This window comes from Periplaneta americana, chromosome 8 (assembly GCF_040183065.1).
Source record: "Periplaneta americana isolate PAMFEO1 chromosome 8, P.americana_PAMFEO1_priV1, whole genome shotgun sequence".
Taxonomy (NCBI): Eukaryota; Metazoa; Arthropoda; class Insecta; order Blattodea; family Blattidae; genus Periplaneta; species Periplaneta americana.
Window position 1 is genome coordinate 115,777,802 of NC_091124.1, and position 15,821 is coordinate 115,793,622.

Below are 15,821 nucleotides of genomic sequence, written 5' to 3' on the forward strand. Positions count from 1 at the left end.
ATCCGGAATTGCGCTCAAGCCTGGGTTCGATTACCTGATTGTGTTTTTCCGAGGTTTTCCTCAACTGTAAGACGAATGTCAGGTAATCTGTGGTGAATCCTCGCCCTCATCTCGTCAGTTGCCAACTCGCTACCACAAATTCCATCAACGCTAAATAACCTAGTAGTTGATAGAGCATCGTAAAAATAACCAATTAAAAAAATTAACGTCCCAGCAGCAGCTTGCATAATTCCAATGGTGATTGCCAGTAATTCTGTACTATCATCCTGCTTTTAGTCAATATCACCAGGATTTCACAAGACTGGACATAATTTATGAGGTCCAGTCTACTTCAGACCACTCCATGCTTAAGGTGTGCACGCTTCACGAGACACACGGCAATGAACCCGTCCATACTGTGGCAACGAATCCCTTTGTGTTCGCGAGAAAAACCGACAGGGAACAGATCGCTGCGCGGCATTTGAGGTGTGCACGTTCTTACCGCAGCGTACTTGAAATCGCATACAAACGAGTGAATGAAGCCTCGAATTCTGTTCGACCCTTGTTGCGTTACTGCCGAGTCGCGTCCGTGTATTCCCAGCTTTATACACTGACTATAAAATATATTTTTAAAGATATGTGTTATATATTGAAACTTTTTTTTTGTATAATATTCGTAATGAGCACTTATACTCGTAAATTATAAAAAACTACCTATCCTTATCCATGTTACAAAAACCATGTTGAATAGCATAATGGTATCCTAAGAGAATTCTAAACAGAAGTTATGGTCTAAAAGTGTCTTTGAATGAAGAATAATTACTGCCCTGCTATGTATTAAAAGTTTTTTTTCTCACATAAATAATTATTACATTGTGTTGTGTTTCAGGAGCCTAATAGTCGTCTTCTCTTGCGAAGCATATGGGATTGGGGTGAACAGTTCCCAGAACGGGATATAGCACTATTCACTAATCCTTTGTATGAGCCATGCAGCCAATCAAATGCAAAAGAACTTGCAGCACAAGGTGGTGTGTCTTCTTTGTTGCTTTGGAAACAGTGTTATTTTCGATGGTTACCACTGTTGGAGATACCTGGTGGTGGTAAGACTCAGGTCGACCTGAGAATTCGTCAGCTAACTGCAGAAGTGGCAGCACTCCAACGAGGTGACTCTGTACCTGAACAAATTCTTACACAAGTTAGCTCATTTTTTCCATTCAGCCATGGTGTTACACGATCTGGTACTCTTCTCGCTAGTTCTCTAGCACTGAACACATCTTTCATGCCAGGAGAAGCACTGTTAGATTCCCAGTCATTACTCAATGCTCCTGACTGACAACAGCAGACTTCAAGATAGAGACATACACGGTTTCTTAGTCATAAAATGAAACCAAGTCTTACATCATATTAATGATATGTATATTGAGTTACACACAAGTCATGCAAATAAAATTAATTTATCACATTGCATTTCAGCAGACTGTCATCATCGTTACATATACTAATTTTTATATATCCTCTCCAACACAAATTGTTGAAGAATGCAATAGAAATGTAAATACTTCATTTAAATTTTGCCTGCTTTGAGTCAAGATAATGTTTATATTAAGTGTGTTTTATGAGAGTAAGTATATTGTAAACATATTCGATTAATATCCATTTGGAAAAAAAAAAACAAAAACAAATTTCTGTTCTATTGCTTTGGAAAAATCAGTAGGTCAGTTCAAGAGGGAAACAACTCAAAATTTGAGGTTTTGAGATAACTACACTTTAAAATTTCATGTTGCTGTGAAAAATAACAGCAGTCTAATTGGAACTTATAGTTTATATTAAACATCATTAACAGAATTTGGAGTAATTTCAATGATCCTTGGATTTTTCACAGCAACATGAAACTTTAAAATGCAGTTATCTGAAAACTTTAAATTTTGAGTTGTTTCCCTTTTGCACTTGCCTGTTGATATGTTGTCTATAAGAGTTACAGGGTCTTATTCTTCTCCTTTACTTCCAAGAACATAATTCATCCCCCTATTTCCAACATCAGTGCAAAGTCACTATGGTCCTGGAATTACAGAACCAGAATAAGACAATAAACAATTACAAAATAATATTTTATATTTGAAGCCATGAAAACTGTTCAATGCCAAAGTACTGTTCCTGGAATCATACTACTATTTTGATCAGAAAAGTGACATAGTTACATTATTTTTATTATATATTTGAACTTTATCTTAAGTTTTAAGGTGACGTAACTTAAGAAAATTGATTAATATTAAGGTGACACCAATCCAATTGTGCTTCCAGTTACTGATCAAAAAAGTAATTCTTAAACAATTTAATAACTAAGAAAATGATGTCAGATGTCACCGTGAAAACTATTACTTCAACTGTATTTAGGAGCATATTAAAACAATGAAAATGTTATTTCACAGTAGAGTGCTAGTTCTCAGTACATTCACTTTCCTTCAGTTCACATCACATTATGTATTCCTCTGCAGTTATAAAATTACTGTATAAAAATAGAATTACAATAATTAGAACACTTATTAAAAATTACAGTAAGCTTCTGTAATTAAGATATTTGACATACAGAATCTTTTTCAATAGTTAAACTCTGAAATTAATCACATATGAACACATTTTATTAGGAAGTTTCTTCTAATGTTTCACAAATGCTACAGATGTTCATAATGAAGGCTCATTTTTATTAGAATGTACAAATTATTATTGTGTATAAGTGACACATTATTGCATTGATGACATGATGGTAAGCAAAATAATTCTGTACAATAGAAATCCGTTCTGAAAGTTATGTTACACCATTTGGTTTGTGTTTGGTGATAACGTACTAAGGAGGAGAATTCTTCAATGTATAAACCACCACCATGTGTTTCTTGTATGAGAAAAGTATACTTTTCTTTCTAATTTACCTCTTTATCCCCAAAATGTGTAGAAAATTTCAAGAATAAATTAATAGCTTGTATTATAAATATGTTATATCCTTTAATGAAATATAGTGTTTTTCATATTCTGTATTTAAAACACAATCGTTATTCTATTTAATATATAGAATGTGTGCGAATTGTACCTTTAGTGATCCCTAACTTCTGTTATTTATCGACTAAAGCAATTGAATTAGAACCAGTTCTCAGGTTAGCGAAGTTTAAATAGGTCCAAGATACAATTGAAATGTACTGTGTATAATATTTTTGTCTTGGCATTTGAGAGCCAAAATAGTCTATAACTAAACAAAGTGTTAAAAAAGAACATAGAAATGCAAAATGGTTAAGTATTTTCAGTATATTAATTATAAGGAAATAGCTTCTATGTCCATGTTAGTTTCTCCTTTTGCTTTGAGAAAATATTTTGGTGCTGTTAATTTATCCATTTCCTTCATTGTTTCCTTACCAATGTTTGTTGACTATTGCCAGTGAAAATAACCTATGAAGATGTTTTATTATTATGATACCTGGAATCAAAACAGTATAGGACACATCTGTCGTAAGATGCCATAGTTCCGTGGACCAAAGGAGTGCATTTAGTTATCCTCTAATATGTCCTGCTTATTCTTTATACCGTTTTATTTTGTATATTATTTAAACCATCATGTTCATTTTATTACATACAAACATGGAAGAGTTAGTGAATTCCATAAAGGAGAAATAAAATGTTTAGTTACCTTGAAAACATTCTACTGTAATTACAATTAAGTTTACTATATATATGGCAAATACTCGTATTTTCTTTTTCAATTTATGATGAGGACTCCCCTTCCCACAATACAGACTAATTAAATATGTTTATAAATCTCGGGTGCTTATTTCTGATATTAAAAAATGCTCCCATGGGCATTTGTTTGTAAATGCTTGTATTTGAAAATAATAGCCAACATTAAGTTTCAGTGTATGCCTTTAATGCAAAAGGCACGAATGTCATAATTGTCTACACATGCCTAACACGAAATACACAAGTCTGATGCATTCTCTCATATACAGTGGGGTTTTCTCAAATCATTTGGCATTTATTCTGCACATGTTTCTATAGATAATCGTCATTGTTTCTAGGCTTTGCATAAAGTGACGTACTTTAAATGGCCTCAGATAAAAGTCCAATGGTGTTACTGTAGGTCCAGTGATGCATCTCTTACACAGTAAGAAAAGTGTGGTGAAGCTCCATCATGTATAGATCACTTTTGTCTCTTGAGATGTAGCAAGTATCTTAAGAATCGTGATATCAACATCATCTCAGAAGTGATTAAGCATTTATGGATCAGTAAACTTGTTGCCAACAATTTCTGTTCATACATTATTAAAAATCTATGCTAGATTTTCGTTCACAGCTTCAAGATTGTCTTCTTTCACATCTGCTAACTGTAGTCACTACAGTGATCTCGTTTCGTTATTATGATGGACCATAGAGTAGAAATTAGGCATGGATGGTGAACATCATTGTATTCAGGAACTTCTCATATCTCTAACGTGCAGCATATACACTGCATTGCATTCAGTTGTAGGTTTAAAAAATGTCAACGAGTTCTTCAAATGAAAAATTCACTGTCGTAATTGAAATGGATTTACTAAGAGTGGTATTGTACTGTTTTATTGCTACGCACATAATCACTTGATTTGTTTAGTACTCTAGCTGTGTGCACATCTGAGCACTTTGTTCTTCAGATCTGGTTAACTTTCACTGTACAATCTGCAGTAATTACAGCATGTTAGTAAAAAAATGCTATTCTGGCATCAATACACAGTGGAAGAACTGGTAGAAATAACATTTCTGTTTTGATGCTTATGCGCAAAGCTATTAACATATTTTTGGCTGTTATTTGGAAAATGAAACATCTGTAACACAATGTCCATAGGAGTATTACAGCATGTTAGTAAAAAAAAAAAAAAAAAATAAAAAGCTATTCTGGCATCAAAACACAATGGAAGCACTGGTAGAAATAAAATTTCTGTTTCGATGCTTATACACAAAGCTATTAACATATTTTTGGCTGTTATTTGGAAAATAAAACATCTGTTGTAATTGGAGTCTATTGTAATTGGAGCTTTGCCCTGTTATAGACATAAATAAATAAATAAATCTGTAACACAATGATCCATAGGAGTATTCTTGTTAATTTTTTATCCAAGAATACGCATACAAAGTGTATAAACATGCTCTGTATATCATTTTTAAAGAATAAGCTAAAAGAAATTGTATGAAATAAAGAATAACATGTTATGCGTTTTTAAAATAGACTGTTCTCGAAATAATGTTACTGATTATTGAACAATAGGACAATTATTAATAGTTTGTATATAATGAGATATTTCTAATGATTCTTGATGAAAATATTTTTCACTTGTTCAGAGGATATGATGTTAATGAGAATCTGAGTTCTTGTATCTAGGCTAGAAATGAGAGTTAATTTCCTGCTTATCCTAGATCCCATTATATCATCAAATGTTATGGATAGTTGCTAGAGATAATTTTGTTTTCTTTTTGTCTGACAATTTCATGTATTTGTTCTCTTTCTGCATTTTCCCATAATTTACATATATTGTTTCAAAATTTTTCATGGGCATTACTTCACATCTGCCAGAGTAAATTTGTAAAATTTCTACCGTATTTACTTGCAAAAAATTAAAATCCTCACCCCTCTAAATTTTTGGAAAGTTAAAAAAAGAAGGAAAAAACATACATGGCCTTGTGTTTTTGTTTAGTCAACTGTCCGAAGACATGTTGGAACTTCATAAGTGACACCACTAAGGCATCACTCATGAGGCAACTAAATCAGAAGGTAATGGGGTAGGTTGGCCAGTTCCTTTTTCCCTCCATTGCATACATTGTATATATATGTATTCACACTGCAAATGGGCACACAACCGGTGGCAGTGGTAACCTAATTACACACAATATAATAGTAGTTTAAAATAATCTAATTAATTAAAGTAAACCTATTTTGCTATTACAATCTACATATACAGAGTCTGCCAAAAAATGTATACACTATTTAAAGAACGAAAACTATTTATTATGTATTTGTTTTACATTTAAATACTGATCACATACATAGTACTGTCTTCAGGTAAGCACATGGTTACTTCAGATATTCAAAATGTTCGCCATTGGTGGCTAGACATAACGCAATGAAGAGCGGTCGCCAGAGCTACGTTGGTCAATGTTTCAATGGAGATCGCTGCACATGCTGCTGTAATCTCCTGGCGAAGATCCTCCAGCATGTGCTGCTTACGTCATTTCATTAGACTTGATCTTTCTCAGTTCCCCACAAGTAAAAATCCATAGGGGTTAGATCTGGCGACCATGGGGGAAACTCAATGGGCCCTCTTCGTCCAATCCAATGTCCCTGCAGATTATCATCTAGGAAAGCTCGTATGGCTAGGTGGTAGTATGGTGGCTCCCCATCCTGTTGGTAGAAGACCTCATCATGAGCTCCATAAAGCGCACATACACCTGGTAAAATTGATGTGCTTAACATTTCGAGATACACTTCTCCAGTGACAGTACCATCAAAGAAAAAGGGTCCTACTAAGCTCCTAGATGATAGTCCATCACACATGAACTCCTGATAAATTGACCGCCTTATCCATATGAACATGCGGATTTTCTGGTGCCCAGTAGACGCAGTTATGCCGATTCACTGTTCCATTAAGTTTAAACTGGGCTCCATCAGACGACACTACCTTTGTCACAAATTGTTCGTCTTCAGTTACCATTTGCAAAATTGCATTTGACAATCAGGATCGTTGTCATGAATCGTGTGCAGTAATAGTGGGATGTGAACTTTCCACTTAGAATCTTTCAGAATTCGGCGTACACTTGTACTGCTAATCCCCACTTCACGTGCACATTGTTTAGCAGACTTCTATGGAGAAGTAACAAACCTTTCCAACATGAGAGCCGACGAAGCAGGACTTGTAGCTGTACGCAGTCTTCCCAATCTTTCTTTGTGAATATCACAAATTGTTCCATGTGCCTCAAACTTGTCAATAATGTGTTTAATTGTTAGGTGGGTTGGGAGTTCTGTTCCGTACTCCCACCTCCACTGACGCTGCACTTCAACGGCATTATCAAACCTCACAAACTATTTCAGAATGCATTTTCACTGCTTGAACTTCAAGCGTAGTCCAGCCATTTTCTTTTCTCACTATCGTGATGAAAGTACTGACATATGTTGAGCGAAATACCATACTACAACATACTCGTAATTCAAATCAATTGACAATATCAATATCCTGATACAGTCTGACAAAAAGTGTATACATTTTTTTGGCGGACTCTGTATATAACATCCATACATGCACAGATGTATTGTTTTGGCACTGATAATCTTACACTACTTTCATTTCATTCACTCCATTGGCACTATGACGCATTTCATTGACACTATAAACTTTTCACTACCATAAACCATAACTTAACTGATGCAATACTTCAAATAACAAAACAAATAGTAATTACACCCTTATTATTCCATACAATCATACTTATAAACTTTATTAACCTAAAATTGTTAGCCTAAGACCCTCTTACAAGCTATTTTAAACTAATTTACAATTTCAACCAAAGAAATTACTCATCATGCTAAGTAAAAACATTGCTTACTAGTAACATACACTATCCAGACTTGAGGTATATGCAAACAATTATTGTTCTTAAGTCTGCTGAAAGATTGAATGCTGACCAGTAGAGGTAATTCACCCACCCCCATTCCTAAGCATATTTCTAGCCATTGGCTATCATTCTTCCCTTCATTACTGGTATATGTTATTGTCTTTATTGATGATTTTTTAAATACGATAATAAATTAATTGTCTTGCAATATATTTTTAATATGTTGTATGTTTTGATTCCCTATTAATTATTAGGTATGCGCACATAGGACTCTCCTCAACTTTTTCGGCATTGAAAATTGGAGGGGGGGGGGAGGTGTTATATGCGAGTAAATACGGTATTTAAATTTTGTCACACTCACCTGTTGCATAAATCCTGAATCAGGTTAGAAAAACTTTTTCATAGAATGAGTAATAGGTTTATTATACAAGTTCTTACTAGTAGGTTACCTAAATATGATTATTAACATAATTTTTCATACACAGGTTGGAAGTAATACATTAATTCACATGAGTTACAAGGAAATTTTGTCAAACATTATTTTTGGTACGACCAATAACCTATTTGGGAGTTTTTTTTTTTTAGAGAAAAATAAACGCAACAATAGTACTGATGCAGAGCATATATATCTGTATGCACTCCTTCACTTGCAGAGGAATGGGTACACAGTCTGCAGTGTAGCTGGCTTTCCACAGCCACATTATTACAGTTAACAAGTGAAATTAGACGATTAATTGAAGACCTCCCCAGAAAAAGAATATAACATCAGGTTTTTGGAACATGTGATGTAGGTGGAAAAAGTAATCTAAAGCATTTATTTATAACAAATTATTACGTTCATTGGCTGAATATACTTGTATCCTTGTTTAGTTAAATGATTGTGATATTATAGTAGGCCTAAATGAAATATGCAGCTGAAATTATTTTGCTTTTTCCTAAAATATGAATCATAGTTACGTTGGTTACATCATTATTCCAAGGAGGTCTTCAATTGAAGCCTGTACTTTTTATGACTATATTAGTACTAAAATATGGTTATAAAAAGCTTACTGTACTACCCTACAAGAAAAAATTCTTATTTTAAACAATTCCATGGAATCTGCAATAAAATTTTAACTCAAAATGCTTTATTTTTTTAACTATCTGAAAAGGAACGAAATGTTATTTGTTCGTCATCCTTCTAGGATTGATATCTGAGAAGGAATGTAATGTTTCCTTACACCTTTGGAATAAGCAAAGTGGTATTTTTCGAACATTATGTCTTGGTTGAAGATTTTAAATTGTATAAATTATTATTTCTGTGGATAAAAAGTGTTTGTTTCGAAATGTTTATATTTCTAAAAACAAAGCATACTGATATTTGTCCTTTTTGGAGATTCATTTATTAGGAAGCAGCATCTCAGATTATGATAACGACTGCCAAGATGAAAGTAATATTTTATTTTAGAACTTGAAACTAACGCAAATGTTGCAACTACACTGTTTTGGTTTTCTATAATGTGTGTTCCAGCAACATCTTGTAACAGAGAGAGGGCATTTTCAATATAAGAAACATGACAAGCATAGAAATTTTAACAAGGAAAGTCTCAGTTGCTTTTGTTATGTACTGCAATAGTCGAGAATAAGATAAATTGCAAATCTATCAGTTATTCAATAAAATAAATTGATTGGCAAGATACCTTATTGCATATTTGTATGTACATGTTGTAGTATTTATTGATATACGAATATACAGGGCAATTCATTATTACATCTAAATACTTTGTGTGTGAAATCTAGAGGTGAAACTAAGACTAAAACTTTCTATACAACTTTTCTCAAAACCTTTAATTCCAGAGTTAACGCCATTTTGTGTGGAACTTGCGTTCCCAAACAAAGAAAGGATAACACACCAAATGTAAACTAATTATCACTTTCGTACTGTGCATTTGGACTTCAGTACAAAAACAACTAAAGTTACTAAACCCATATCCTCGGCAGTCCACTTATGCATGTTTTGTGAACTAAAACCAAACACAGTAAAGAATGTAAAGCAATTTATTCTAGACTTACACATTTGCACAATTCTTAGTGTAATGTGTGTTCAAAGTGCTGTCCCTCAACTTGAAGACATACCTGTGCTCTCCGCCTTAGTGATCTCTGAACGTTACACAGCCCGTTCAACTCATTACAAACAATTACACACGCATGTTCAATTTGCTGCTGTAGAACTTCTACGTTAGGTACAGCAGAGACATACACTAACGACTTCAGGTGGCCCCGAAGGTAGAAGTCCAGAGGGATCAAGTCCGGTGATCTGGCTGGCCAAGGAGTTGGCCTTGCACGGCCTATCCATTGATCTGGATACGCAGCATTGAGATACACCCTTACATTGCGGCAGTAATGCGCAGGAGCACCATCGTGCATAAACCGTAAGCTCACTCGCGTTGCAAGAGGGATATCATGTAGCAGACCATGCAGTTCATGTTCCAAGAATGCACGGTGGATTTCCCCATTCAACCGCAGAGGTAGAACTCGAGGTCCGAGTAACTGATTCCCCACAATACCACACCAAATGTGTGGGAGAACAGTAATGCCTATGCAGTTACTACGACGTAGGTGCCATCTACTGGAACTCTGGAATTAAAGGTTTTGAGAAAAAATTGTATAGAATGTTTTAGTCTTAGTTTCACCTCTACAATACACACACAACGTATTTACACGTAATAATGAATCACCCTATATGCATCCATCACATGTAGAAGTAGATTATAAAAATATGTCTTAGATCGGCTTATATCATATACCATATTCACTGATCATATTACCTATTTTACATCTTATACCAGAAACTGAAAGAGGCTGACTTTAAATATGTAAGTATAGGCCTACTTGTTGGCTTATGAATAATATTTATTTTTGTAAAAATATTTATTTTAATATCAAGAGTAAAGTATAAATAAGCAAAGATGGGTTTATTAAAATTGTTAACTCTGTATAATTTACTGTTGTAACTTATATTCATAAAATTCATATAACAGCATTCAGAGTAAGGTAGGAGAAGAAATGTTACTATCCCATTATTTTACTCCAGACATCATGTTCACTATGTGCATACTATATATTATATATATATATATATATATAGTTTCCTTGTTTCCAGATGCCATATTCCTCTGTTCCTCTGTTAAAAGCTCGTTCTTTGTAAGTTTCCACGATGACATAGCTTCTTTGATTCCATCCATCCTTGCTTTTTTCTTCTTCCTGAGAGTACTTACTAATTGCTGGTATGGGAGCAAATGGCTGTCACAACCCCTTAAACATCACTATCAATACCCAGTGATAAATTTTGCTAGACCAGCAATCATTTCCCATCCCATCCTAACAAAATAACCGATAAAGCATTTCTAACTTTTCTTTTCAAATTCGAGTTAAAACAATGTCAGTAGCATTCATTATTTCTGACTTCTTCATTTTGTATTCATGTCTAAACGTGATATTCTTGCACTTACACGAAGATAATCCACTTCAACTGATAATAATAAATTTATTTTCCTTTTCTTGGTTTAATGTTCATACTTGAACATAGACTGTACCATAGGTTTTCCTCTAATATTTAAGGTAATTTGAAATAGGGTGTGGGTGGGGAAGAAAATAAAAAAAACCCATACTTTGATATAAAGGTGAAATACTGTTGTGGTGGGAAAATGTAAACAAGTATGATATTAAATATTTCAATATCCTTTAATATATAATTCATAGAAAGAATGGTCTATGGGCACATGTAGCATTAAAAGAAAATAAAGTACTCTTTCTTTGTTTCTCAATATGTGGGGGAAAACAATAACAACTGTAGGGAAAAAGAAAACATATGCTTTTCCTTTTTTATCTGTGACAATAATAGTTTCATGGGACACAAATTTAAAAACAAATAATGTTTCACTTTTGCTAGCAACTTTTTTTTTTTTTTTTTTTTTTTTTTTTTTTTTTTTTTTTTGCATTTCTTCATAGTGTGCTGCTTTGTTTTCATGATGTCTTGGCTTACAGCAATCTCTTCAAAATCAGTCTCAGTTGACATAGATCTAAGCTTTTTGTGGCTTGTAGAACTTGCTGAATCCAAGGAGGTGTCAGTTCCTGAATCTTTTGCTTCCAGATATTGCTGCAATTTATCTGTATGGAGGATACTTTGATCAGTCTATGGTGTAAATCCCACATGCCTTGAAGCCCTCAACTATGTTCACTTTTGACAGTCCTTCTTGCCATACTGAACAGAACAAATCAACAGACTCACACTTTTGAATTGGTCTCTGATTCAGTTTTTGCTAAAGAACCAATCATTTTTCCCAGTCCCCTTCAATGGCCCAAATCCTGTCCTGTCGAGAGGTTAGAGAAGATTGGTAGTATATTGTTGTTTTCTAATGCCAGGCGTTTGACAATAAAGTCATTTGACCTCTTGCACTCCAATATTTTTCAAAGATATTATCATGGTCAGCCACTGGAGCACAGATTTTGAGGTGTTCCGATTGTTAGATTGGTAGTATGTGAAGGCAACTTTAACATATGAATGTCTTCTCTGGCAGCAAACTTAAGTGTTTCCAAATCCAAATAAGTGACATGTCCGTCTACAAGAAGAAGCAGTGGCCGTTCTTTGATAGTTTTTGCAAATCTAGTAACATATTCTCTAAATGTATCATTGGTTATGTAATCTTTCTTCGACACTGCATAAAAAGTACCTGAAATATCTCTGGTTGCCCATAATTTGGCTGCCTGATGTACAGGGCTACTACAAAAGAAATAGACACGTTTGAAGTCCTATAAAACAAAAACTATTCATGGTACCTGTAAGTAGAGGAAGTCTTGAAGTTTAGTTTGTGAACTCACCAATGTACAATGTGTGATCCCTGCATCACACGACACACATCAAAATGATAATCAAGTTCATTCCAAACCCGATGTAACATAGCTGCATCAACACTTGTCACAGCTCTTCTGATACATTCTATCTAAATCATGTGGAAGTGGAGGGACGAAAACACTGTCTCTGACAAATCCCCAAAGGAAAAAGTCACACAGCAAGAGATCGGAACTCCTTGGTGGCCAACATGCAAGAACATTATTGTTATCTGTAGCACAGCCAATTCAACGTTTTGGTAGAATTTCATCTTGTGTTTTTTGTAACTCCAAGCTTACCCTGCTGTCGATTTCTGTGGACTTCTGCATAAGCAGCACGAACACATTCAACTTTCTCTTCTGATACAGGCGATCCTCCTGGGCTCTTTCCTTTGCACAATCTGCCTGTTGTCTCAAATTTTCTGTGCCAGTCGTAGATTGACTGTCTAGTCGGTGGTGGTTTTGAAAATGTGTTCTAAAATGTCGTTGGACAACAGTTACAGAATTTATTTTAGCAAATTGTAGCATACAGTATGCTTATTTCCACAGGATTCGCCATTTTTGCTGTTTCTGCTTCTGCAACAACAATCACATACAAGATTACCAACTACAACATTGCATGAAAACTTTCAGAGTTTCTCAATATAGCACCATAAAATGTATGTTGATATCACACATACTTTTTGTCTTATAGGACTTCAGACTTGTCTCTTTCTTTTGTAGTAGCCCTGTATGATTAGGGAAGGAAGTACTCTACCTATTACTGACACACATGCCATTACAGTAGTAGACAATTTCTCTGAACCCTGTATGGTTCTGTGGACTTCTTGTCCCTTTCCAGTGTTCCCACGTTGTTTTATTGGGTCATGATTTATTCCGGTTTTGTCCAGGTTCCACCAGTGCATTGGCTTATGTGCAGTATTTAATTCCTTGGATGTTTTTTCTAGAAGACCATAAAATTCATAAGTGAGATATGGATTCGATGTGTTCTTCCTACAGGAATTTTCTAGACCTTTTAGCTTCTTATTTGATGGACCATTTCGACGACAAAAATTGCTCAAACCTGTTGAAGTTCCCTTCTTGTTACAGCAAACCCCCCCCCCACTTAGCTAAGGTCTTGATAGCCTATACTGGACCAGTTCAGCTTTCTCTGCCGACAAAAGAACAGTCTTCTTACCTCTTTTGTCAGCTGCACCCTGCATGCTATGAACCCACCGATATAACATAAAGGTAGACATTTTTAGTTGTTTGCTGCTTGTCTGTATGCTTTTTACCTTCTTTTATATCCCTGATGGCTCTCTGTAGCTGTTTTTCTGTAAATTTTATTTGGTTTCTTAATGTAATTCCTCACCATTATGACAGAACTGAACTTAGCTTGCTAATAATTTACACTGTACTGGAAATGTTATGAAGTAGATCTAACAACATACAAGAGTGTTTTTTCTTCCCCGTAGTCCATTATTCTTTTCCCCGTGATAGTGTTTTTTTTTTCTCCCCACAAGTCTATTTGTGTTGGTAATTCTACCAGTATGCAACCTCTGGTCTGTTTCATACAACATCCTAATACTTCAATTCATTATAGTAGGTATAATGAGCAAATGCCATGGTGCTGTCAGTTCTGTAACTGGCATGAAAGTTGATTTGTGTTTGTGATATCAGTGGTATTTCATTGAAAATGTAGAATCTTATTTCAAAACGTATATTGATGAAGCAAATTAAATTATAAGACCCATATTTATAAATGTAATATATAGACCCCTCTACCATCATATTATGATCAATGAAATAGCAAAGTACTAACAGTTCACTGATCACAATTCATCTGTTCTTTTTTCCCCATTTCCTGCGAGTTATTTTCTTCCCTACCCAGACCCTATGTTTATTTTACAACACTGAACTGAATACAGTAGAACTTATTTTATACTTTTCACACTTTCCTTTCCCCCTCCCCCACAGGACCTGGCAAATTCACATAAAATACTTTTCATGTCAATTTATATTCTTTCACAGGTACCGGCACCATATCTCTTAGTGGGGGATTTCAGTGCATACCACCAATCTTGGGGCTCAAATTCCGATGACGACAGAGGAAATAAAATAGCAGAGGTATGTACCCGTCTAAATCATGTTACCCTGAATTCAGGGGAAGCAACACAACTCTCCTTGGCTTATGGTACATACTCCATGAAAGATATCTCCATTTGTAGCCCAGTTTTGTCCACGCATTTCGAATGGTCTGTGATTCACGACCTACATGGTAGTGACCACTACCCCATTCGAATGCGTATGTCCGCTTCACGTCTTGCGGAATCTCGATCTCCAAACTGGGTTATTAAAAAGGCGGACTGGGTCGGATTTTCGGAGTCCATATCATTCGATGATAACGGACATGAAAGTGTGGACTCCGTAGTAGACCATTTCTCAAATATGGTTATAAAGTCAGTGGAATTATCTATCCCCGGTCGTCCTGCAGGCCAAAACGCTTCTCTGTCCTCTGGTTGTCGGAATGCCTGCAGAGATGCAATCCGAGACCGCAGACGTCCCTTACGCAAATTTGAGCGCCATCGGACCCAAGAAAATTTTGTCCACTTTAAACGTCTTCGAGCAAAAGCTCGTCGCATTGTATGCGATGCTAAGAAGACGTCCTGGACAAACTACGTCAATTCAATGAAAAGGAATGTCCATCTAACATCGTATGGGACAAAGTCCGTCGAATAATGGGGAAACGTAGTTCTGTAATTCCGGGAATAATAATCAATGGAGTAACGACCACCAGTCCAATAGAAATTGCAGAAATATTCGCTACCTCGTTTGCACAGATTAGCAGCTCAAATAACTATAACCCGGAATTTCTAAAAATCAAAGATGCTGCGGAAAAACGAAACCTCAATTTTATATCAGATAACACAGAGTATTACAATACACCGTTCACATCCGAGGAGCTGGAGGCGGCACTAGACACATCCCCTGACACTTCCCCTGGTCCTGATAACATCCATAACCGTATGCTTCGCCATCTTCCGCCAGCTGGAAAATCCTTTCTTCTGGCGATGTATAACAGAATGTGGACTGAGGGGGGTCTTTCCATCTGCTTGGCGTTCCGCCATTGTAATCCCCGTCCAGAAACCGGGAAAGGATTCTTCTTTGTCTGGAAGCTACAGACCAATTTCTCTCACCAGCTGCGTATGCAGTGTTATGGAAAGAATGGTAAGCAAACGCCTTATGTGGGTACTCGAATCGGAAAACCGATTATCTAACATCCAATGTGGTTTTCCTAAGCACATCCGCCGCAGACCATCTTGTTCGGCTAGAGACCGCTATTAGAGATGCTTTCCTCAAGAAGGAACATCTTG

General features: G+C 35.5%; 1 protein-coding gene across 8 annotated transcripts in view; it reads left to right on the plus strand.

Moving 5' to 3' along the window:
- LOC138704972 (myotubularin-related protein 10-B) overlaps nt 1-5,076 on the plus strand; it is a 240,583-nt gene extending 235,507 nt beyond the window's left edge. For all 8 annotated transcript variants that reach the window (XM_069833461.1, XM_069833457.1, XM_069833460.1 and 5 more), the window contains one exon: nt 869-5,076. In XM_069833461.1, the coding sequence (XP_069689562.1) occupies nt 869-1,312 (444 nt within the window). In that variant the 3' untranslated portion in view covers nt 1,313-5,076. The remainder of the gene's footprint in view (nt 1-868) is intronic.
- The last annotated feature ends 10,745 nt before the right edge of the window (nt 5,077-15,821 follow it).